Source organism: Aspergillus pseudodeflectus (genome assembly GCF_044049435.1).
Source record: "Aspergillus pseudodeflectus strain CBS 756.74 chromosome Unknown BJX68scaffold_17, whole genome shotgun sequence".
NCBI lineage: Eukaryota > Fungi > Ascomycota > Eurotiomycetes > Eurotiales > Aspergillaceae > Aspergillus > Aspergillus pseudodeflectus.
This window is the reverse complement of record NW_027263793.1, coordinates 351,750-373,496: the sequence shown is the minus strand read 5'-3', so window position 1 is coordinate 373,496 and position 21,747 is coordinate 351,750. Positions and strand designations below refer to the sequence as shown.

Here is a 21,747-nt window from a genome sequence, read left to right as displayed (position 1 = left end):
GTCAGAAGCTGAGGTCACAGGTTTATAATGACTGGCTTCATCCCGCTTCCATGGATGGCGTGAGGCTTCTGGGCGGAGCTCGAAACCATGCGCTGCAGCAGCTCAAGCATTAGAAATGCAAACAGCTTTAGAGTATACCGGGGAGTCATATTTACTCTTCGACCGAGTTTTAGATGCCTTGTTACCAGTAGGATGACGCCGGAGTTAGACGGCGACAGGAGGGGCGCAAGCGGGAATTGGGTGGGAAAAACGCACATCCCAGATTTGGAACTGGAAAAAATCCAACCACCGGCCGGCCCCACGACCACTTAAGTCGCTCGTCTCTCTCTTCTCTCTCCCCCTCCCTCCTCCCTCACCTCCCTCTTCAAACCTCAGTCTCTCCCTCTGGAGCAGCGCACATAGGCCCTTATTTTATCCCAGGTCATTATCAGGCGTCGAGCTAGCTCTCGATCCTGATCCTCTGTGTGTCGTTTTCTCTTGATTTTCTCTTTCCTCTTTCCCCTCTTCTCTTCTTCTTCCACACAAACCCCGCCTCGAAGGCTTTAACAAAAAAAAAACCGCCAAAATGGTCAAGTACGTCGTGCACTCTCTATCGTCCTCGAGATATACTAGGACTTGTAACTGTATAAAATGATCTGCTTGCTAACTTGTTTGTCTATAGCTTCACTATCGAAGAGGTATGCCGTTATCCGTCCAGCGATGTTCTCATGAGCGCCCCGAGGCCATAAAATTTTTCCTTATCAGCTGCAAAAGGGATCGTACTAACAACGACTAGCTCCGCGGCCTGATGGACCGCAAGGCCAACATCCGTAACATGTCGGTCATTGCTCACGGTACGTCCCTGCCGACTCTTATACTTTCGATCCTGTTGAAAATGTTTATGCTGAGTGTCACGTAGTCGATCACGGAAAGTCCACCCTCAGTGACTCTCTGGTCCAGCGTGCCGGTATTATTGCTGCTGCTAGGGCTGGTGATGCCCGTTTCATGGACACCCGTGCCGATGAGCAGGAGCGTGGTATTACCATCAAGTCCACTGCCATCTCCCTGTACGCCAAGTTTCCCGATGAGGAGGATCTCAAGGAAATTCCCCAGGCCGTTGACGGCTCTGAGTTCCTGATCAACTTGATCGATTCCCCCGGTCACGTTGATTTCTCCTCTGAAGTTACTGCTGCTCTCCGTGTCACCGATGGTGCTCTCGTTGTCGTTGACTGTGTCTCCGGTGTTTGCGTCCAGACCGAGACTGTGCTCCGCCAGGCTCTTACTGAGCGTATCAAGCCCGTCCTTATCATCAACAAGGTCGACCGTGCCCTTCTCGAACTCCAGGTCTCCAAGGAAGATCTGTACCAGTCTTTCGCTCGTACCGTCGAGTCCGTCAACGTCATCATCGCTACCTACGAGGACAAGGCCCTCGGTGACGTCCAGGTCTACCCTGACCGCGGTACCGTTGCTTTCGGCTCCGGTCTTCACGGCTGGGCTTTCACTGTCCGCCAGTTCGCCGTCAAGTTCGCCAAGAAGTTCGGTGTCGACCGCAAGAAGATGCTTGAGCGTCTCTGGGTAAGGACAAGTGTATCCCTAAAGTGAAAAGCAAGATTTTAAACTAACAATTGCAATAGGGTGACAACTACTTCAACCCCAAGACCAAGAAGTGGACCAAGACCCAGCCCGAGGTCGATGGCAAGCCCGTCGAGCGTGCTTTCAACATGTTCATCCTCGACCCCATCTTCAAGATCTTCCAGCTCATCAACAACGACAAGAAGGACCAGATCCCCGCCCTTCTTGAGAAGATTGATGTCAAGCTTGCTTCCGATGAGAAGGACCTCGTTGGCAAGCAGCTCCTCAAGACTGTCATGCGCAAGTTCTTGCCCGCCGCCGATGCCATGTTGGAGATGATCTGTATCCACCTGCCCTCTCCCGTCACTGCCCAGAAGTACCGTGCCGAGACTCTGTACGAGGGTCCTGCTGATGACGAGGCTTGCATTGGTATCCGTGACTGTGACGCCACCGCTCCTCTTATGCTTTACGTCTCCAAGATGGTTCCCACCTCCGACAAGGGTCGTTTCTACGCTTTCGGTCGTGTCTACGCTGGTACCGTCCGCTCCGGTCTCAAGGTCCGCATCCAGGGTCCCAACTACACCCCTGGCAAGAAGGACGACCTGTTCATCAAGAACATTCAGCGTACCGTTCTCATGATGGGCGGTAGAACCGAGCCCATCGAGGATGTTCCTGCTGGTAACATTGTCGGTCTTGTCGGTGTTGACCAGTTCTTGCTCAAGTCTGGTACTCTCACCACTTCCGAGACGGCCCACAACCTCAAGGTCATGAAGTTCTCCGTCTCGCCCGTCGTGCAGCGCTCCGTCGAGGTCAAGAACGCTGGTGATCTGCCCAAGCTTGTCGAAGGTCTTAAGCGTCTGTCCAAGTCCGACCCCTGTGTCCTGACTCTCATCAACGAGTCTGGTGAGCACGTCGTTGCCGGTGCTGGTGAGCTCCACCTCGAAATTTGCTTGAAGGATCTCGAGGAGGACCACGCCGGTGTTCCCCTCCGTATCTCCGACCCCGTCGTCTCGTACCGTGAGACCGTCAGCGGCACATCCAGCATGACTGCTCTGTCGAAGTCGCCCAACAAGCACAACCGTCTCTACATGACTGCTCAGCCCCTCGACGAGGAGGTCTCTACTGCCATCGAGGCTGGCAAGATCAACCCCCGTGACGATTTCAAGGCCCGTGCCCGTGTTCTCGCTGACGAGCACGGCTGGGATGTCACTGACGCCCGTAAGATTTGGTGCTTCGGTCCCGACACCACCGGTGCCAACTTGCTGGTTGACCAGACCAAGGCCGTCCAGTACCTCAACGAAATCAAGGATTCCGTTGTTTCTGGTTTCCAGTGGGCCACCCGCGAGGGTCCCATTGCTGAGGAGCCCATGCGCTCCATCCGCTTCAACATCCTTGATGTTACCCTCCACGCTGATGCCATTCACCGTGGTGGTGGTCAGATCATCCCCACTGCTCGTCGTGTCCTCTATGCCGCTACCCTCCTTGCCGACCCCGGCATCCTCGAGCCCATCTTCAACGTCGAGATCCAGGTTCCCGAGCAGGCCATGGGTGGTATCTACGGTGTCCTTACCCGCCGCCGTGGTCACGTCTACACCGAGGAGCAGCGCCCCGGTACTCCTCTGTTCAACGTCAAGGCCTACCTCCCCGTCAACGAGTCCTTCGGTTTCCCCAGCGAGCTGCGCCAGGCCACCGGTGGACAGGCCTTCCCTCAGTCCGTCTTCGACCACTGGGCTGTTCTTCCTGGTGGTTCTCCTCTTGACACCACCACTAAGCCTGGTCAGATTGTTACTGAGATGCGTAAGCGCAAGGGTCTCAAGGAGGTTGTCCCTGGTTACGAAAACGTAAGTTCACTATCTGTTCCTTTGATTTTGATTATCCGCATTCTGACATGTTTGATAGTACTACGACAAGCTGTAAACATCTTCTTTGCAAACCGACTAGGTTTCAAGTCTAATTGGGTTGGAATCCTATGTTTATGAGATTGATGAACGCAATACCCGGCCAATGTTAAAAAAGGGAGACAAACCGTGCGCAAGGAGATATAGCGACGCAATACAGCCTAATGTCGTTCGGGTTTTCGATTAACTAGAGCAGTAGAAACCGGTGTGCTCATGCATTTGCTACGGCCTTCCCTTTTGATTTTCCTTATTGTTACGTTAACGACTCCGAGGGCTTTCACGTACTAGCTGTTCCCTAGTTGGACACGAAAAATGAATTTGTTCAATGTTCATTCTCTGAATCGTAGAAATTAGGATAGAGCTTCCATTCCGAGTATGGTCTCAATATCAACTCTCCATTACAAGATTCCTGTCATTGAATGTTGAGTTCGCGGGAACTTTCAGGTCGAGGTCCGTCACGTGATTATCGGCATCCGTCGCAGCTCCTCGGGTCCGCAAAAGCTCTCAACTGTGCTGCCATCTTCCGCGACGTGACTCTCGACATCCATTAATCCACCGCGATTTTCTTTCAAGCGATGACATAGGCTTTCGCGAACAATTTTTCTCTAAGCCAGGCAATTTGCGCGTTGTTACGCTAGCTTTGCCGCTCCAATCAAGCAACGTCCGGAGCAACTTGAAGCTTCGAAATTCCTTCGAGACATCACGAGTCCCAGCGAATCAACTCCCGCCGCTGATTAAAGTCACCAAAATACTGCGACATCATGCAGCTCACCGAGGATAAGGCCACAGAGGTCAAGAATTGGGTTGTGAAGAAGCTGGAAGACATGTAAGGCGTTTGGCGCGCGATGCAGCAATTGCTAGGCTTTTCGCGATCTAACCATCCTCTAGCTCAGATGCAGACTCGGACGTGCTTGCGGACTATGTATTGGCTCTTATCAGGACCGATGCGCCCGATGAGGAGATCCGGAAGGCCTCTGTCGAGAATTTGGAGGACTTTCTAAGGGAGCGTAAGTTGGGCCCAACTTGACCTGAGGTGGCCGATGCTAAGTCTCTTGTCTCGACGCTAGACACCAACGAATTTGTCGATGAACTTTTCGCGACTTTTGCATCTAAACAGGGTCCTCCGTCCGCGCCGAACCCCGCGGTCCAACTGCAAACGCCCCAGGGTGCGGGATCAGCCCCTCAGATACCAGTGCCGTCAAAGCCACCGAGCGGCCCTTCACACGGATCCTATGTGCCCCCCGCATACGCCGAGGGTCCATTCAATAACAACCGTAAACGCACATACAATGACGGCTTTAGCGGGGAGAATGACCGCGACGATGTTACCCACCAACGCACTTTCAAGACCCCGCGCCGAGGGCGTGGCGGTGGACGAGGCGACTGGATGGGGAGAGACGGCCACGCACCGTCTGGACCCCCAGGGCAATTCCCTCAGCCGCCCGCTGGCGGATTCCCAGTCATGCCTCCGGCATTCCCTGGTTTTGACCAGAATGATCCAATGGCAGCGATGATGGCGCTTCAAAGCATGGGCTTTCCGCAGATGCCAGGGATGCCTCCTATGCCTATGCCACCGGGTGGCGGAGCGCCTGGCCAACAAGGGGAACAGATGGGAGCGAAGAGCACAGAGAAATGCCCGTTCTACGAAACGCAAGGGATCTGCTACCTCGGAGCGGCTTGTCCGTATCAGCATGATATCGTTCCGGGCTCTTCAAGGCCTGATGGTAAGGATGCCGCTCATGTAGTGCTCACTCTGGTGATAAACCTATGCTTATTTTGACCTGCAGAATATGACCCGAAATCATCAAATATCGTTTCAGATTTCCAGAGACGAAGCTCTGAAGCTCCGACGCGCGGAAACGACCGAGGTCGAGGCCGCGGCCGTGGCCGTGGTGGGGATAGAGGCGGTTTTGCTAACCGCGGCCGCCGATCTGAGTTCTCTTCGGCTGGGCCTAGCGATGACCCCTCAGTGAAGACCATTGTTGTGGAGCAAATCCCTGATGACAAGCTGGACGACTTTTCAGTCCGAGAGTTCTTCTCTCAGTTTGGAGAGATCGCAGATATCACGCTCCAACCACACAAAAAGCTTGCCCTAATCACATATGGTGACCACGCGGCTGCCAAGGCAGCTTGGTCCAGCCCAAAGGTGATTTTCGATAACAGATTCGTCAAAGTTTACTGGCATAAACCCAAGGGAGAGCGAAATGTTGATCAGCGCCCGGGATACAACGACCCCCGCGAAGAGTCGCAGCCTTTCAATCAAGAAGAGTTCGAGAGACAGCAAGAAGAAGCGCAGAGAGCTCACGAAGAAAAACTCAAACGGCGCCAAGAGACAGAAGAAGCAAAGCAAGCTCTAGAGAAACAGCGCGAGGAACTCCTCAAGAAGCAAGAAGAGGAAAAGCAGCGCCTGCTCCAGAAAATCGGCGCCGCAACACCCAGCAGCGCCTCTCCGAACGGCACAGCCGCGCAGTCCCCCACCGACGAAAACGCCAGCGAGCAAACCAAGCAGCTCCGAGCGCAGCTTGCTGCACTCGAAGCCGAAGCCAAGTCCCTAGGTCTTGACCCCAACAATTCCCCCGACGCCAACCAATCCTACCGCGGCCGTGGCAGAGGAGGCTTCTTTGGCGGTCGCGGCGGCTACCCGCCACGTGGACGCGGCTACGACCCCTCATATCGCGGCTCGTATCGTGGTCGAGGCGGGGGGTTCCCTGCACGCGGCCGCGGTGGCGTCCTGCGTCTCGACAATAGGCCCAAGCGTGTGGCAGTCTCGGGTATCAAGCCGAATTCCGAACAGGACGAGGCGTTCCGGCAGTTCCTTATTGTAAGTGCAGTCCAGTCCGAAACGAACTCTAGCCCGAATCTGCCCCTTCTATACGACCGACATACATCAGTATACAAACAACTCCATACTAACCACTCTCACCACCAGGGCGTCGGCGACTACGACTCCATAACACCAAACCCCAATGACCCAGACTCCCTCATCATCGCGTTCAAAGAACGCTACATCGCCGAGAAATTCTTCTACGGCGCACGCAACATCCCCTCCGTCGGCGAAATCCAGGTCTCCTGGGTTCCGAATCCCCCTCTTCCCACTCCGTCATCATCAGGTCAACCGCTACCCTCCGCATCCTCGGGGCTAGATGCGAAGACCGCTTCCGACGAGGACACAATTATGGAGCCTGCCCCTATGCCCGGTGACCAGGCCGGTAGGAAGGATGGGAATATCAACGCTGATGTAGATTATGATGTTGCCGAGGAGGATGATAGTTGGGGTGTGCAATGATGCCATTGCCAACACGCTAGCTGAGTTTCATTCTCGGTACTCCGTATCTGGTTCGGCCTCGAGGACGGGCGACAATTGCGGAGGACCGGGCAGGGAAATGAACAACGGGTTGATTGGGTCTAGATCAAATGTGTCTTGTCTATCTCTATCTCTATATCATGAGTCCATTTAGATAGTTATGAAAAAAGAGCGCTTTTTCTTTTTTTTTCCCCCCTAGACTTTCATAAATATTGGTATATTTGAACTTATCTTGGCCATCTATAGAAGTATCTACTTCACCACACACATCCACACAAGACCCCATATAACCGCCAAAATAAATGAAACACCTATATAAGCTCATGCCATGCTATACCATCCAATCCCCTTACCATCTAATCCCCATCCCCGCGCACCACATGGATTAATGCCGCTTGCTTGCTACTCTGAACCCTTCCCAGAGGATAAGGCGCAGTCACGTGCGCTCTGCACCCTAACTCCACTCCCCAGCTGCATTCGTTGTCTTTTTGTCTTGCCGGTTCCGCATACGTACGTATCTGATGAGGTTCATCCTCGTACTATGCGTGGCTTGGTCATTCTGACGGACGCATAAGTGTGTGTGTGTGTGGGTGTGTTAGTTAATTGACGTATTTCGGGGGAGTGTGTAACTGACGCTGGTCGGCTGGTTTAGTACATGTAGAAATAGGCCGCAGAAAATGTAGAGATGTTACCAACCCTGTCTGACTCCGGTCAATTGTGCATTATGGGCTATCCGGTTGCCATCCAGACGTGGGTCGTCCTTGTAATGGAAATGCGGCTCAGCCGCTTCCGTACATACGAACTAGTGGTAGAACGGGGATTTGATGGCTTCAAGTTTATGAACTTCTGTCTCTATATCCCAGAAGGTCATGTTTAGGGCGTTCTGAGTAGTTGATATGTATATCTTAAGCAGTTTCTCATATACATCTTCACCGGATCTGGTCTTGTAATGCTCTCTTAAGAGCAGCTAAGCTATCTTCTTAGAGAGGGCTTTAGCCACCATCGACTGGAGGCGGCTTGCACGATACTAGCTCGTCGACGAGCCGAACTCGTAGTTTTGGCCGCGGGCTTTGCTATCGTATATTTTCCCCAGTCAGTAGGTGGAAACTCTCAAAACCTTATATAGTTCGGGGTTAGCTATAATATCTTAAGTATAAAGATATTATAAGTCTCTTACCTCTCTTGAATTCTTTCCTAAGCTCATATAGATTATTAGTAAGGTCCACTTTGTGTTGTGTTCTTTAGCTATCCTGCTTTCTAACCTTAGGATTTGGCCTAAGATACTAAAATGGATTCTTGTAGAATTAGTTAACTAGATCCTGTGTAATAAACATTGAAAGAAATAATCCTAGAGCGCTCTCGCGGGCCGGCTCTATGAAGTAAGGAATGAGATGGTTAAAGTTCTCCTACACGTAGTACGTACCCTGCAAGGCTACTGATGATGTGTTTTTATCTTGTTTTAACATACCCTCTATCTCCTCAAGGTCATTTAGACTATAAGAGAACGCTTATTGCTTTATAATGAAGCGTGATTCCTGTAGATTTTGACTCTAAGTCCCAGGGTCGGCGTCCATCCAGCAGGTAGGGAATCTATTCTTAAAGAAGTTGCTGCTTAGGCTACACTCGCGATATTTTTTAGAGAGTAGTTCATAGGCTTCGTTTACTTTCTCAAGCTTGTCAGAAAGATCTCTAGTCTTGCTTTCCTTATTAGCAATGCTGATTACTTCATATCTTTTAAAGAGATAATTAAATTTCTTTTTCGCATGGGATAGTTAATCAGGGAGATCTTGGATAAGAATAGCCTTCTTCACTAGAGAATTAATTATTGTAGATGGCTTTCCCGGAGTGCTCACTCGTGTAATCGTCTTTCTTAGGCCATCGCTGCCTTTTGCAGAATCTATTAAGGTTGCGCGTTTTCAGCAGGCCTTTAGAGAGCTAGAAGGCAAAGCCTTCTAAATTATGGCTAGGTTAGTAATACAAATATTAAGTACCTAAGCTGAAAAGGAATTTAAGAGAATGATGTAGAATGGGGCTTCTAACCTGGCTAGTTGGTGGATAGAGGCAGGTAGTAACACCGTGGAAGGCGAGGTCTGTTTGCCCGTTGCTTACTCCATGCTGATCAGCTAGGTAATTTCTAAATTTGAGCTGTTAGTAACCAGGCCATGATTACCACCTGTAAAGCCAGCAGAGTTTCAAGGAACGGAGGTGGAAGTCAAAGTAGAGGTAGAGATAGAGATGATGGTAGTGGTGGGAAAGAGTTAAAATAATATAACTATTTTCCTATGATAACCTTGCACAATCTACCTACATGTACTTGCAGTCTGTCTTCTATTCCATATAATGAAGCCCACTATACTCTACCGCTAGTTTGTTGTCTCTATTAACTATGGAAAACATTTATAAATAGTAGCAAGTTTAGTCTTACTCTTCTTCTATGGCACACTGACCTTGCCCACGGGCCTAGAGGTTGCCTTCTGCGACGGAACAGCGCAGCCTTAGACGAAGAAGAGCTTACTGAGAATCCTGGCAAGATCAAGGTACTGCATCCTGCGTGTTCATGGGCAATTAAGTAGCAGGAGAGGGGACTAGGCGTCCTATGATTAACCACCTCACGGTCCATGTGAAATCCTCTGCTAAAGAGCTAATACTAAGCATAACATACGGAGTATACTAGAAAGGCAGTCAGGGTCTCCATGGCTGTCCCCCACAATGTAGTATAACCCCATGGGCCCGTCTCAAGCAGCGGGCCAGTGGAGCAGCAGGGCCATCTATTTGCTGACTGCTTTACTCCAGCGCATTAACATCTAAACTATTATGTGCTCTGCCAAGTTTTGGGGCAATGCCTAAACTTTGTATATATAGAGTATATTTAAACCTAGAAAACCATGGAGATGCTGGGCTGAGAAGGAGACTTGATGAGCTTATACTATAAAGAGCAGCCTTCCCTTCCCCTAAAAAGCTAGGGATATAGGAGTTAATCACCTAGTACATGGTATCTACTGACTATGGCTATTCTTTTTATTAATGCCATCTTTGGCCTTTTCTTACTGGGACGCCCCGCAAAAGCCTAGGTCTATGACTTGACAGAGAGGTCTCCTGATGCGTTCACCTGGGTGTAGCCCCTTAACACCACCGTCCAAGGACAGTATGGGCACTCCACGCCCGTATACCCATCCTGTAAGGCCTCACATCCATCAAATACCACCCAATTTCAACCCAGAGTACTAATCACCGTTCCAAGCTCGAACCGGCGCAGGGGGCGGGGACCCAGCCTACGAAAGAGCCCGCGCCTTTGTCGAAGAACTAACCCTAGCCGAGAAAGCAGACATGGTCACTGGCGTGGCTGGGCCGTGTATCGGGAACGTTTACCCAATCCCATGCCTGAATTTTAGTGGAATCTGCCTGCAGGATGGACCCGTCTCGCTTCGCGTTGCGTCGAATGTCGATGACAGGACCCTTCGTGAGTACTGTTTCATTCTTGATCTGAAGGTGGTTGTTCAAATTCTTATATCCTGCCTTGGCTAGACGAATTATACTTGTGGTCATTTGCCAACGCCGTGCACACTGGTGTCGCGGCGGTGATGCGCTCATACCAGAGACTCGATGGGTCATATGCATGCCAGAACTCAAAGCTCTTGAATGGAATATTGAAAGAGGAGCTTGGGTTCCAGGGCTACATCATGAGCGACTGGTTCGCGCTCCACGCTGGCATTGACGCTCTAGAAGCAGGAATGGACATGGACATGCCTGGTCGCCTAAGAAGTTCCACGCCAGTCCCCGAGCTTGGACAAATGTCCTCACACTTTGGAGGCAATATCACCACAATGGTCCAGAACAGTACCCTCGACGAAGCCCGGCTCATGACGCCCTACTTCCACCTGCGCCAGGACGAGCAGAACGAATTCCCCACAGTCGACGGATGCCTCTTCAGTCTTCCTCAACTGGTTCTCGAACCAGAGTACTTGGCTCCGGGATTGGGACTATTCAATCTCACAGGACCCACTTCCATTCGGGACGTTCACGACAACCACGCTGCCCTCATCCGCAAGCAGGCTGCGGAGTCCACGGTCCTGCTAAAGAATACCAACAACGCCCTCCCGCTCCGAGCGCCTAGATACATTGACATCTCCGGAAACGACGCGGGCGAGACGCAGAATGGTCCAGTGAACCATTTTGGCAACGCGGAGAGCTGGATGTACGGGACCTGTGTTGTTGGTGGTGGTTCTGCGACAGGCCGTCTGTCCTATGTTACGATGCCACAGGAGGCACTAAAGGCTCGAGCTATCCAGGACGGCACCCTGGTCGAGACCTGGTTGAATAATACGCTAAGCGACCTCGGATGTCACGAGTTTATGGTTCTACCGCGGGTCTGATGTGTGTCTCGGGTTCTTGAAGAGTTGGGTGCGTGAAACCATCGATCGAGAGAGCCTCCACCTCGTGTTTCGCAAGTATAGGGTTGCATAACAACTGAATAATATTGTTGTACATAGTACTAATTCATGCCCTGGGGAACAAGCTCTACTGTGTACCCATCCTATTACATTATTAGTATAATCAAGACAATAAAGGCCATGAATTAGGTGATCTCTGAATAAGGGCATAACGAGGTTGTAGACAAAATCAAGGCGACTTACCGGGTCCGCAACAAACGCAATCTGATCAAACACAGCTTTGTAATTAGGATGAATTTCTCCCACACCCACACCACGTTCCTCCTCCCAGGAGCTTAGAGGTATAGTTTCGCGAGTAGTAATACCCAAGTCCTTGATAACAGGGACTCCCGCGTTCTTTAGCCGCTCAAGTGTGGCTGGAACGTCAGGAACTGTGAAACCCAAATGTCCAAATCCTAGGTTAGGAGGCGCGTTTCCCGTGGAGACCTCGTAGCCACCATCAGCGGTGGGCTTTTCAGACCCGTGGATGTGATAGAGTTCTAGTAGACCTAGGGTTTGCGTGAGATTGTGGGGATTTGCCACTTTGTCGGACCAAGCGGGGAGGTCGGCACGATCTTCTGCGGTAGATGGATAACCCAGGTAATAGATGGTGAAAGGCCCAGTGTTCATGGTAAAGACAGTGCGCATGCCCATGAGGTCGATATAGAAATGGAGAGAGCGCTGTGGGTCGCGGATGCGAAGCATAAAGTGGTTGAGTTTGAACCCGGCCGTGGGGCTATTTTCCGGGAGCGCGGGGTCGGTTTTGTGCCCCCCGGGGAGGAACGCGCCGAGCTCGAACGGCGACGGGGAGGGTTGCGAATTGCCCATCCTGAGAATTGAGACGCGGCGTTTGGCTGTTTGATCCTTAGGTCCTTTTTGATAAATGGTGGTGCGACTTGCGGATTGGATGTTTGAGTCCAAGCAGCGAGTTCGTTCTGGTCGGAGCGATCGGCGATGGTCCAGCAAAGTGGCCCTGTTTGAACGCTTGCGATCAATTCTGAATGGGGGTCTGGGAAGGCTGGGAGAGACGGGGTATTTCTACCACAACTCCGGGGATCCTCCGAACCGATCGCGGCGGAGACCAATCTTCACACTGACACATGGATATACCCCGTGGATATCTTGTAGCCCATGCTCCGTGGGGCTACCGCGAACCCGAAGGGCTGCGCTCATGAAGGTTACTACTGTCTTTGCAAACACAGTTCACAAATGTGGGATAGCCGGAGCTTGCTTTCTATGCTTCGGGGAGAGAGCTGCTTCCTCCCCCGGCGCTGACTGCTGGGCCTTTATGAAACGCCGCCCGAGCGACTCGAATAATTCGCTCCATCGTCGCTATCACTGTCCATTTGATCGAGCATCATATCAATCTCGTCGCCAGCTCTGGCCTCATGACTATCTGTCCGAGCAGGATTGCTGCTGCTGGCTTGACTATCACTTAGCACTCTAGGAGTTTGCACACTTCGCCAAGCGCCATCGATATTCATAGTGTCCAATGTGTTTTGCGAGTTTTGCGAGTTTGAATGATACCCTGAAGTTCCCGGGCTAGACATGAACAACAAAGTTTCGATGGCATCCTGTTCCATCGAGGAGCTTTGCGAGTTCTCGGCCAATCCGTTGTAAGATGCTAGCGCCTGGTGACCGCGAGGCCGCAGTGGAGGGGTTTCCGGCACCAAGACGAGTTCTGAATCATTCTGGAGCTCTTGTTGAGAATGTTGGCGCCTATGGAGAGGAAAGGGCGAAAATCGTGCACTATTCACAGAATCATTGGGATTGGGACGTCGACGTTGACCGTTTAAGCGGCCGGAAGTGATGTCCGCGGGTGGAGCGAGCCTTGGGACCAAGTCCTCTGTTGTCGAAATTGCAGAGCGCTTCTGTGGATCAGGTTGTGAGGGCGGATACATACCATCCGCTACACTTACTGGGGAAGATAGAGCAGGCGCTTCTAGTGGGTAAATGCTGGATGTTGCAGGTGCGTCTGGCGCAGAAACGGTAGTCCCATTTGGGGAAGCATTAGCGGCTGAACGTTGCCCTTCGATGTCACCTATTGATAATGGGTGCTCTCCCCGAGACAGAGCCTCTGCGCTGAGAATTGGGGTGGAAGAGCGGTGATGAAGCAGATGGTTACTGGCCTGGGATTGCCGCTTCTTCTCGACTTTGGCAGCAGCATAGGACAGCCGCGAGCGTAATTGAGCAGATAGCTGTGGAAGATCAGTGCCATCGAAGAAGTTAAGGGACAGGATGCATACCGCAGCAATTCTAGGGTCACGTAAGCTAGAGCCAATGCTTCGTGAGCGCCGCCGCTGAGCGTCATCCAGCCCTAGCAGAGGGTGAACAGTCGGAGCGTTGGTGGAGGGTGCTCGCTTGTGACCGAGGGTCTTCTGACGTGCTATACCACTCTCTTTCTTCGTTCCCTCGTCACTTGCTGCAGTCGCGTCTATGTGTGCATTTTCCTGGGAAGGCGGGTTTGCTGCCGGTGCCAACGCTGGAGAACTGCGCTGCCATGCTTGAGCATTAGGAGATGTGACCTTCGTCTCCGGTGGGAAACTTGAAGCCATGTCAGAGTCAATATGCTGTGGTTGCTTCGTATTTTCAGAGCCCGACCGCCTAGCAGCATGCTCTAAAGTGCCGTACGATTGCGCATTCGAGGCTGTTTCGGGCTGAACATGCAGCAACGCATGCTTCATATTCTGCATATTTCGATGCCGATCAATCTGCAGCGAGGCGTCCATCCTGATCCAACGTAGCCCGTACACGAGCCTGTACAATTCCTCCTAATTGCAGCACGATAACACTATACAACTTCAAGATCGCGTCCCGCAAAGGTCGTATTCTGAAGCCCAAAAGAGATTGTCCAGCACTCTGGAAAGACCAATCTCGCCAATTCCCCAGATCGAGGGGCGGGATCGTCCGGCGTCGAATACCGGGATATGCAAAGCGCCGCGCGACTCAATTGTGAGAATCCAACGCCGAGTATTCTTCAGTGCACTTCGCTGCAAGGGGTATGCCCTCGAGGCCGGCACCACGGGTCCTTACAGACGTGTTTACCCAGCAACAACTCGAACCGCTTGATGTCTCCACTTGACCGCGAGGACATGGGTCGGGAGCGGAGATGCGAAGGGGGCAAGGGTGGGAACGCTCAGAACATGTTGAATCTGGAAAGGGCCACATGGAAAGAGCAAAGACTGGAAAAGTAACAAAAGGATTCAGAGTAGCTAGTCTGCTGCCGCCGTTACGTATGTCGGGAGTTGACTGTCGCCTTCAACAATCGTGACACGGGCGCTCGACGCGTCCGCGGCGCGGTCACGTGATTTATTGCCTGAAACATCAGGCCTTCAGGCTAGGCATCACTTTCCTGACTAGGTAGTTGTAGACGATAGGGACGATAGGGTAGTCCAACATTCTCTCCATACTAGACGTAGACAGCTTGTGTTATTGCTACAAGGGTCTAAACCAATTGGCAGGCCATGACAATCACTTAATAGGGAATGAAGAACGAATATGTCAGCATCGCTTTTGCTCGATAGGTATCTCTGAACGCCATCTATCATGCCACTAGCAGTAAGCAATACACTTTTAAACAGCGGATATATATGCAATTGACCTCCGCTATCAATCAGTCATTACCTGCGTTTCTTTCCACCACCACCGCCTTCGCCGTCGTCGTTCTTGCGCTTCTTGCCTTCTCTCCGCCAGTACTCATCACGCTCTCTCTTCTCCCGCTCAGCCTTTTTCTCAAGGCCCTCCGCGACCTTGGCACGGTAGACCTTCCTGCGCTCTTCCTGCTTCACAGCACGCTTGGCTTGCTTCTCGTTGCGCAGCGTGTTGAGCTTCTGCATCAAGTCTCTGGCCTTCTTCTCCTCGCCGCCTAGGACAACGGCGCGCTTCTGGAGATAGGTCTTCTTCTTCTGTGTCTTCATCTTCACGATCTGCGATTTGAAGGGGAGTTGGGTGGCCAGCTGTCGAGGGACGCGGAGCGGGTTGAAGTGGCGCTCGGGTCGCTCGATCTTGCGATATGCGGACTCCTTGGTCAGAGGTGTGGGGATGCCCTTTTCGCGGCGGACTTCGCCTGTCAGGCGCATACCCTGCCATCCGGAATCGCCTTCGGCGTCGCCCTCGCCCAGATCCAGGAGGTTGGTGACGGGGTTATAGAAGCGGTGGGGCTTGATCGGGTACCAGGCACGTAGGAAGACGATGTCACTCATGAGAATCTTGTCTTCGAATGTGGCTCGGAAGTAGCCCTCGGGTTTGCTCAGGGCACGCTTGATTTGACCTCTGATGCCGGAAACGGTTCGGATGGATGCGCCTTCGAACTTTGCGATTTCCAGAGATGAGTTGAACATATCTTTGATAAAAGCTGTGTTCTTGAAGATCTTATATGGCACACCGGTGAGTTTGAGCTTCTTCACAATCTCCGTGTGTTCGTCCACGCTCAACACGACACCCGTGGCGGCAATTCGGAAACCAGGGTTCTTATTGGAGAAAGACTGGACGCAGCAGAAACCAGTATTGGGTGCGACGAGTGGCCCGTAGAATGTACCGAAACAATGCATATGCTCCGGAGAGTATTTGAGCATGCGGTTGCGCGTTCGGCTGTCTGATGTGCTGTAGATGGGGAGGGACTGGAAGCGGCGCCAGCCCAGAGAGAAGATCAGGGGGTCGTTGCTCTTCAAAATCTTCTTGTGCCAGCGATGTCTCTTGATTCGGATCTGGACATACCCGAAGCGGTCCTCCGTTGGTGCTAAGCCTCCAACAATGACGGGGTATCGAGGGTTGAATTTGGTAGCGAATTCGCATGGCACTTTCTCAAGCACGATACGGGCGTACGTTCCTGCTTTGAAGCCCTCCGCACGAGCTCTGGAAGCGGGATCCAGAGTCTCGAACTCGGCGCGGTTGATATCGGCCTGCTTTTGCATCTTGGCCTTCTGCGCGTCGTACCATTCGTCCTCGCCAAATTCTTCGTCGGGCTCGGCACCGTCTTGTCGCGAGTTGTCTTTCGAATTCGCGAATCCCTCTCGATCTTCCTCTTCGAATCTGAGCCTCAATTCTTCCTTCTTCTTGGCGTTCCGCGCACGCTCAGCTTCCAGATCCTCGGTGCCATCATTCTCCTTTTCACCATCGTCATTCTCATCTTCTTCGTCCTCTTCAATTCCATTGAACACCTCTCCCGTTTCGAGATCTTCAAAGGCGCCGTCTCCTTCGTCATCCTCATCAAAGGCATCATCAACGTCCTCGTCGTCATCTTCACCGCCGCCAGACATCCTAGAGCTCGCGAAGCGGCTTCGCAATGATTCAATCATTTCCTCGTCTTGCCACTTTTGCTCCAACTTTTCGTAATCGAACTCCGGAATAGCACGGTATTCGGCCTGCTCCTCCTGTTCGACGTTCGTCTTTTTGAAGAAGGTATCTTCGTCCTCGTCGGCTTCGATATCCTCTTCTTCTTCCTCTTCCCCGCGCCAGCGCCGAATAACGTCAGCTGGCGTCATTGACTCGTCGTACATCATGCGAGAGAGATCTGTGACACGGAAATTCGGACGTTTGGCATGGGACGCTTTGGCATTGGCAAGCATGTTGCTCTTCCAGCGAGCATTTCCGTCATCTTCCTCGTCTGAATCTTCTTCATCTATGTCGCTATCGAGGATTTGATCCTCCACAGAGGATATAGATCCAAGATCGGAATCACTGTCGGCGAATGCGATGTCTGACTCATTTCGCGAAATGACACCGTTTTGTCGTTCCTTGAAGCTGGCTTCGAAATCTGCGGGCGCGGAAACATCCACTTCTTCCGCGTCATCGTCACTGGCATCTTCCATGTCGTCCTCATCTATCTCATCATCTTCATCTTCCGCTCCACTTTCAAACCCTTCATCTTCATCCGAGACGTTCTGGCCTTGATCATCACCGGCAATCCGTACGTGTCGCTTATGTTTTCTTCCGGTAGCGCCATCTTCGTCATCTGCCTGTTTGATGGCCTCTCCTCCGCTAAACAGGCGGACACCGCTATCGGCCTCACCGAGGAGTTTCCGCTCACCCTGCAAACCGATAACTAACTGCTCGCCCAGTCCACGGTCCTGGCCTTCGTCATCATCCTCTTCCCGGTTGAAATTAGACGTTTTCACGTCAATATAGACGGCATCTTTGTCGACCAAAACTCCACCAACATCTGACATGGGCGCAAAGAGCAACTTCTGCTTCTCGCCCAATCTGCGCTTACTCGACTTTCCGGTCGTCTTCGCTATCTGCTGGTCCATATACGGCGTGGGGCAGGGATCGGGAAGAGCCTCGATTCCAGATACCGTCAGATCACCGACTCCGGGTACGTGCACGCGTGCTCCTTGTGCCGGGAAGTTTGTGCCTCGTAAGTAGCCATATAGTGCCACAGTCCGGTCGCATTTCGGGTCCTCTTCGATCTCCGTCGGAGGTGTGATGTCGAGGAATCGGTCTGCGAGTGCGTAAGGATGAGAGTTACGCCATACGAGTGGTCGCGGATTCTTCATCACGGCAAGAAACCGAGAGAGGTTCTGTACTTCACGGTCCGGGTAGCGACCATTGATGACTCCTGAAAGATAGAATAGCTTCGCTCCGTTGTATAATTCGCTCCAGAACCGATGCTTCAACCGCTTCTTTGCGTCTCGTAGTGTGCTCTGCTTCTTGAAGAGATCTAGATGGGTGAGGATACCAAACACATTTCCAGGCATACCACTTGAAGCCAGAACGTTGAGGAACTCCATTGTCTCCATCTCGAAGCCGTAATTACCATCAATCATCAATAGCACAATATCGGCGATTTTAGCCACATCGATGGCGCTTGCGAGAGAGTCGGACGGACATTCTAAGAAAGTAAGACGTCGACGCTTGGACGTGACCACGGTCAACGGTCCGTTGGGTGTGCTGAGAGTCTGCTTGGTATACCGACGGATCAAGGATTTGATGAGCGTGGTTTTCCCGACCTGGAGATAGGAACTTGTCAGCCCTGCGGAAAGTTCTGAATTTTCATCCACCTGGAAATGGGGACTTACACCAGGGGGTCCAACGACGGTGACAACGAGCGGCGGAGCCTCTTCAGGTAGACGGTCGACTAACGGAACATGCAGCCGTTTCTCTTTGATCTAGATAAATCCCTTCCATCAGCTGTACGTCTAAAGCGAAGCTTGGGACGTTGCGATCGATCATACATCGTGGGACCTGGCACCCGCTTTATTTCCTTTTCCCGGATTCGAGAATGCAAACGCTCTCGGGTTGTTGCCTGAATTTCGAAAACAAAATTAGTACATCTTCTAATGCCCCGACAGCAGTCAGAGGTTGCTAGGTTCGTTCGGCGACAACTGACGACCGAATTCTATACTGACCTTCATATCTCTTCTTTTCTTTCGTCACCCGATGCGCCCGGTTCGCCTGTTGCTCCATATTGGCAAATTGAGGCCAAAGACCTCTCAACAAGCTATATTCTCCCTGGAGCGAGGAAAAAGCTTCAGAATTGTTGACGACAACTGCCCGCTGCAAGCTCGACTCGGAACAATTGGTCGCATTTCCTTTTTTTCGTCGGGGCGGATTTTCAAGTCACCGGATAATTTTCTGCTGTATGCCTCAGGCACAAATGTCGATAAGCGTCTTATCAGGCGCTAGTCCCGCTTCAGCTGCTCACTTCTCCACCATAACCGGCCCGGTCAACAGAAGAATCACGAAGGGCGACCCCAACAAACACGAGACAGATTTCAAGCGGGGCAAGACACAATCATGGGATCCGCGGTTGGTCTCGGGAGGCCTCCGATATTCGCAGATATAATAATTTGGAGTAGCCTTGAATCTCCCTCCGGGTAATCGCACAATCGCAATATTGACCCAGCACACCTTCAAAATGGCTACTCCCCGCCGACCTCCCCCCGCATACACAGCGCCAAAGGACTCTAAAGTCCACGCCACATCTCAAATCTACCGAAGCATTTCTGAAACCGCAACCGATGCTTCCAAGCGCGAGCTCGAGAAGTCCTTTACCGTTCGACCCTGCTCGGGCCAGGCTTGGGTAGTACCAGCCGGGCACGTCTGTCGTCTCACGACGCCAAAAGGACCGCAAGTGGGCGACCTCAACATTTGGAACGCCAAAAACCCCAGGGAGCGTCTATGGGCGGCTCGCACGCGCCAGATACATGCTTCACACGTCTCTGTGGGTGATCGTCTTTGGTCGAATCTTCCGTATCTGCGGCCACTCGTTACTATTACCGGAGATTCGCTCGCAGGTGGGCAGCTACATGATGTTCTAGACGTCGATGGCAAGCAGAAGGAGGGGACTGGATTCAAGACGACGCGGTGGGGAGGGCGTTGTCACGATCTTCTAGGTACTCGGTGCGACCCCTACGTGAACTTGCTGATGGGTGGAGAGTCGTTTGACTTTCACTGCCACTCGAACCTCACTCGTGCTGTTGCGCCTTATGGATTGACTGAGCTCGATGTGCACGATGTTCTCAATGTCTTCCAGGTAACAGGGCTGGATGAGGAGGGAAAGTATTTCATGGAGACTTCTCCAGCGAAAGCTGGCGAATACTTTGAGTTCTTCGCCGAGGTAGATGTTCTATGCGCTCTTTCTGCGTGCCCCGGAGGTATGTGTTCTCGTGATACTCTTCCGCTGTGTATACTAATGGCTGTTTTGATAGGTGATTTGTCTGAATGGGGCTGGGAGGAGAAGGAAGATAGTATGGGAGCTACTACTCGCCCGCTCGGAGTGGAAGTCTATAGAATCACAGACTCCAAGGCCCTGGAAGGATGGACTGAACCCGAAAGCCCCAAGTATACCGGTTTGCACGGCATGAGGATGCCTCAACGCGAGGATGACGGATCAGGCTTCGTGGGACTATAAGTGCCCTGAGACGCGAACGGACTCGTAATAAGTCCTCATTCGAATGGGGTCTTCCATTAGTTCCATCTACGGGGATTCAGGAAATGTCCAGTACAGTCCCGCCTAAGCCAAATACGGTCCATGTTGCTCCTGTTCCACTTTTGGTACTCCGGAGTACACAATAGGGCCAATGAATTTCTCAGTTAAAGTGAGACACCAGTAATTGACCTGGGATAAATGTTTCAAGCCGTTACCTGCAAATTGTCGTCATGCACTGTTCGAGAGATGTCGTGCTTATCTGGCGCGTTGCCCCGCATTTCACTATTTAAGTACGTCATCCGACAAACGGGGCACTGCCACAAACGACGGAAGAGCCTCGTGCGTTTGAATAGAAACAAAGACCCAGCTGGATAGTGGACTGTGTCTTGAAAGTCGTCATCGTGCAACATGCCTGCGACATGAATAGTATGCCACGCTCAGAAGGCGACTGTACCAGTCAGACGGAGTCTTGTCGACGTCACTGGCATCAAGGTGTTTTTAGAGGGGTTTGATACGTAGGAAACGACGACTGGCGTCCAGGGTTGGTGCAACGTAGGCAGCAGGTACCCTTTATCAGAAGGGGGTGACACTTTCTTTCCCCTTATCAAATAACGGATATCATTGAGTCACCCCTCTTTGGCAAGGGCAAGCCTATATAAGTCCCGTCTGCCCACCCCTCTCGGCTGAAGGACCCATCCAACGATCTACAATCCGCCATTCCCCCTCACAAAACAACACTCCATACCCTGTCCAAGCTCTCGTCTCACAAAGTAAAAACAAAGATGCCTCTCTACAACGTTCGTCATCCTATGGTTCCGTCTGTTTTACAAACTAAATAGTCGGTTTCCAGGTCACCCTCAAGAAGGACTCTCCCGCCGAGGCGCTCACAAAGTAAGTCTCCATTCTACCCTACTACTGATCCGCGGTTACTAACGGCGATCTTTCATAGAGCCAAGGAAGATGCTGTGAAATCGGGCGGTACCATTAAGCACGAATACACCCTCATCAAAGGCTTCACGTAAGCTACTCCTTCCTTCCATTGTCACGAATTCGAGCGCGCCTGACACCTTCTCTAGCGTCGAATACCCCGAGGACAGCGTGGGAACCCTCGAGGCAAACGAACACATTCATGTCGAGCAGGATGGAGAGGTCCGCATCCAGTAATCGTGACTAAACCGGGCCTAGTTTGGGGTTTGCTGTATGGGCTTACTGATGCTGAGGAACAACACACTGGGCAGCGGGAGAGCTACGCGCCGAAGGCTTCTCATGCCGTTGATGAAGAGATGTACGAGTTACGAATTTGTGTTTCTATGTTTATGACATGCGAATAAATGGCATTCATCAAGGCCAGTGAGCGAAAGCCACTAGAGGACCTTGCTCTATTTGGGCAAACTTTCTACTTTACCTATTGTCTCTACTTATTTTTAGGCCGATCTCGATGGTAAAGTTGGTAACACCACTTTAATCTCGCAAGAGACCGCGATAGCCGCTCGAAATGATTGTCCTCCTATGTCCGGTGTCATCTGAGGGAGCTCAGGCGTGATTAGTGATTACTCTGCATATATCCTGTATAGTGTAGCCGCGATAAGCATGGAGGGGCTTGTCGTCCCAAACCCAGTCCGAGCGAATGCAGGTAGCCAAGCGATCGAGATCTCATCGGCGTCCTACGTTGATAGAGGGTTATAAAATGCAATG

General features: G+C 51.8%; 8 protein-coding genes across 8 annotated transcripts; 5 read left to right on the top strand and 3 right to left on the bottom strand.

Moving 5' to 3' along the window:
* Positions 1 to 565: 565 nt before the first annotated feature.
* Positions 566 to 3,468, top strand: BJX68DRAFT_266019 (elongation factor 2; the record flags this gene model as incomplete). The annotated part of the gene is made up of 6 exons (XM_071045381.1): positions 566 to 573; positions 662 to 677; positions 776 to 833; positions 899 to 1,554; positions 1,614 to 3,392; positions 3,451 to 3,468. 6 exons carry the CDS (start codon positions 566 to 568, stop codon positions 3,466 to 3,468), a joined length of 2,535 nt encoding a protein of 844 aa, XP_070900029.1.
* A 475-nt stretch (positions 3,469 to 3,943) lies between these two features.
* BJX68DRAFT_235694 (CCCH zinc finger and RRM domain protein) lies at positions 3,944 to 6,944 on the top strand. Its single transcript, XM_071039909.1, has 5 exons — positions 3,944 to 4,275; positions 4,338 to 4,456; positions 4,517 to 5,173; positions 5,237 to 6,270; positions 6,379 to 6,944. The coding sequence occupies exons 1-5, from the start codon at positions 4,211 to 4,213 to the stop codon at positions 6,733 to 6,735; spliced, it is 2,232 nt and encodes a 743-aa protein (XP_070900028.1). The 5' UTR covers positions 3,944 to 4,210; the 3' UTR covers positions 6,736 to 6,944.
* Positions 6,945 to 9,852: 2,908 nt separating this feature from the next.
* Positions 9,853 to 11,126, top strand: BJX68DRAFT_266017 (glycosyl hydrolase family 3 N terminal domain-containing protein; the record flags this gene model as incomplete). The annotated part of the gene is made up of 3 exons (XM_071045380.1): positions 9,853 to 9,898; positions 9,995 to 10,213; positions 10,279 to 11,126. The coding sequence occupies 3 exons, from the start codon at positions 9,853 to 9,855 to the stop codon at positions 11,124 to 11,126; spliced, it is 1,113 nt and encodes a 370-aa protein (XP_070900027.1).
* Positions 11,127 to 11,185: 59 nt separating this feature from the next.
* BJX68DRAFT_66798 (putative lactoylglutathione lyase (Glo1)) lies at positions 11,186 to 12,240 on the bottom strand. The gene is made up of 2 exons (XM_071049589.1): positions 11,388 to 12,240; positions 11,186 to 11,287 (listed from the first exon to the last, which is right to left on the bottom strand). Exons 1-2 carry the CDS (start codon positions 12,009 to 12,011, stop codon positions 11,246 to 11,248), a joined length of 666 nt encoding a protein of 221 aa, XP_070900026.1. The 5' UTR covers positions 12,012 to 12,240; the 3' UTR covers positions 11,186 to 11,245.
* On the bottom strand, positions 12,241 to 14,011 carry BJX68DRAFT_66797 (uncharacterized protein). Its single transcript, XM_071049588.1, has 3 exons — positions 13,430 to 14,011; positions 13,103 to 13,381; positions 12,241 to 13,051 (listed from the first exon to the last, which is right to left on the bottom strand). The coding sequence occupies exons 1-3, from the start codon at positions 13,910 to 13,912 to the stop codon at positions 12,470 to 12,472; spliced, it is 1,344 nt and encodes a 447-aa protein (XP_070900025.1). The 5' UTR covers positions 13,913 to 14,011; the 3' UTR covers positions 12,241 to 12,469.
* Positions 14,012 to 14,677: 666 nt separating this feature from the next.
* On the bottom strand, positions 14,678 to 18,761 carry BJX68DRAFT_66788 (GTPase BMS1). Its single transcript, XM_071049587.1, has 4 exons — positions 18,530 to 18,761; positions 18,356 to 18,426; positions 18,200 to 18,289; positions 14,678 to 18,130 (listed from the first exon to the last, which is right to left on the bottom strand). Exons 1-4 carry the CDS (start codon positions 18,585 to 18,587, stop codon positions 14,804 to 14,806), a joined length of 3,546 nt encoding a protein of 1,181 aa, XP_070900024.1. The 5' UTR covers positions 18,588 to 18,761; the 3' UTR covers positions 14,678 to 14,803.
* Positions 18,762 to 18,824: 63 nt separating this feature from the next.
* Positions 18,825 to 20,508, top strand: BJX68DRAFT_66710 (urea carboxylase-associated family protein). Its single transcript, XM_071049586.1, has 2 exons — positions 18,825 to 19,777; positions 19,832 to 20,508. Exons 1-2 carry the CDS (start codon positions 19,039 to 19,041, stop codon positions 20,032 to 20,034), a joined length of 942 nt encoding a protein of 313 aa, XP_070900023.1. The 5' UTR covers positions 18,825 to 19,038; the 3' UTR covers positions 20,035 to 20,508.
* Positions 20,509 to 20,834: 326 nt separating this feature from the next.
* BJX68DRAFT_266012 (uncharacterized protein) lies at positions 20,835 to 21,216 on the top strand (the record flags this gene model as incomplete). Its single annotated transcript, XM_071045379.1, has 4 exons — positions 20,835 to 20,849; positions 20,903 to 20,943; positions 21,002 to 21,070; positions 21,129 to 21,216. The coding sequence occupies 4 exons, from the start codon at positions 20,835 to 20,837 to the stop codon at positions 21,214 to 21,216; spliced, it is 213 nt and encodes a 70-aa protein (XP_070900022.1).
* Positions 21,217 to 21,747: the final 531 nt, after the last annotated feature.

Excerpts from the sequence above, each read along its gene's own strand:
- BJX68DRAFT_235694 (XM_071039909.1), top strand. The coding sequence starts at position 4,211 with ATGCAGCTCACCGAGGATAAGGCCACAGAGGTCAAGAATTGGGTTGTG. Across the intron at positions 4,276-4,337 it reads GTGAAGAAGCTGGAAGACAT|CTCAGATGCAGACTCGGACG; the intron begins GTAAGGCGTTTG and ends ACCATCCTCTAG. Across the intron at positions 5,174-5,236 it reads GGGCTCTTCAAGGCCTGATG|AATATGACCCGAAATCATCA; the intron begins GTAAGGATGCCG and ends TTTGACCTGCAG.
- BJX68DRAFT_66798 (XM_071049589.1), bottom strand. The coding sequence starts at position 12,011 with ATGGGCAATTCGCAACCCTCCCCGTCGCCGTTCGAGCTCGGCGCGTTC. Across the intron at positions 11,288-11,387 it reads TTGCGTTTGTTGCGGACCCG|GATGGGTACACAGTAGAGCT; the intron begins GTAAGTCGCCTT and ends ATAATGTAATAG.
- BJX68DRAFT_66797 (XM_071049588.1), bottom strand. The coding sequence starts at position 13,912 with ATGGACGCCTCGCTGCAGATTGATCGGCATCGAAATATGCAGAATATG. Across the intron at positions 13,382-13,429 it reads GTGACCCTAGAATTGCTGCG|CTATCTGCTCAATTACGCTC; the intron begins GTATGCATCCTG and ends GATCTTCCACAG. Across the intron at positions 13,052-13,102 it reads CGCCTGCTCTATCTTCCCCA|CGCTCTGCAATTTCGACAAC; the intron begins GTAAGTGTAGCG and ends GATCCACAGAAG.
- BJX68DRAFT_66788 (XM_071049587.1), bottom strand. The coding sequence starts at position 18,587 with ATGGAGCAACAGGCGAACCGGGCGCATCGGGTGACGAAAGAAAAGAAG. Across the intron at positions 18,427-18,529 it reads AGAAAAGAAGAGATATGAAG|GCAACAACCCGAGAGCGTTT; the intron begins GTCAGTATAGAA and ends TTCGAAATTCAG. Across the intron at positions 18,290-18,355 it reads CGGGTGCCAGGTCCCACGAT|ATCAAAGAGAAACGGCTGCA; the intron begins GTATGATCGATC and ends GGATTTATCTAG.
- BJX68DRAFT_66710 (XM_071049586.1), top strand. The coding sequence starts at position 19,039 with ATGGCTACTCCCCGCCGACCTCCCCCCGCATACACAGCGCCAAAGGAC. Across the intron at positions 19,778-19,831 it reads TCTTTCTGCGTGCCCCGGAG|GTGATTTGTCTGAATGGGGC; the intron begins GTATGTGTTCTC and ends CTGTTTTGATAG.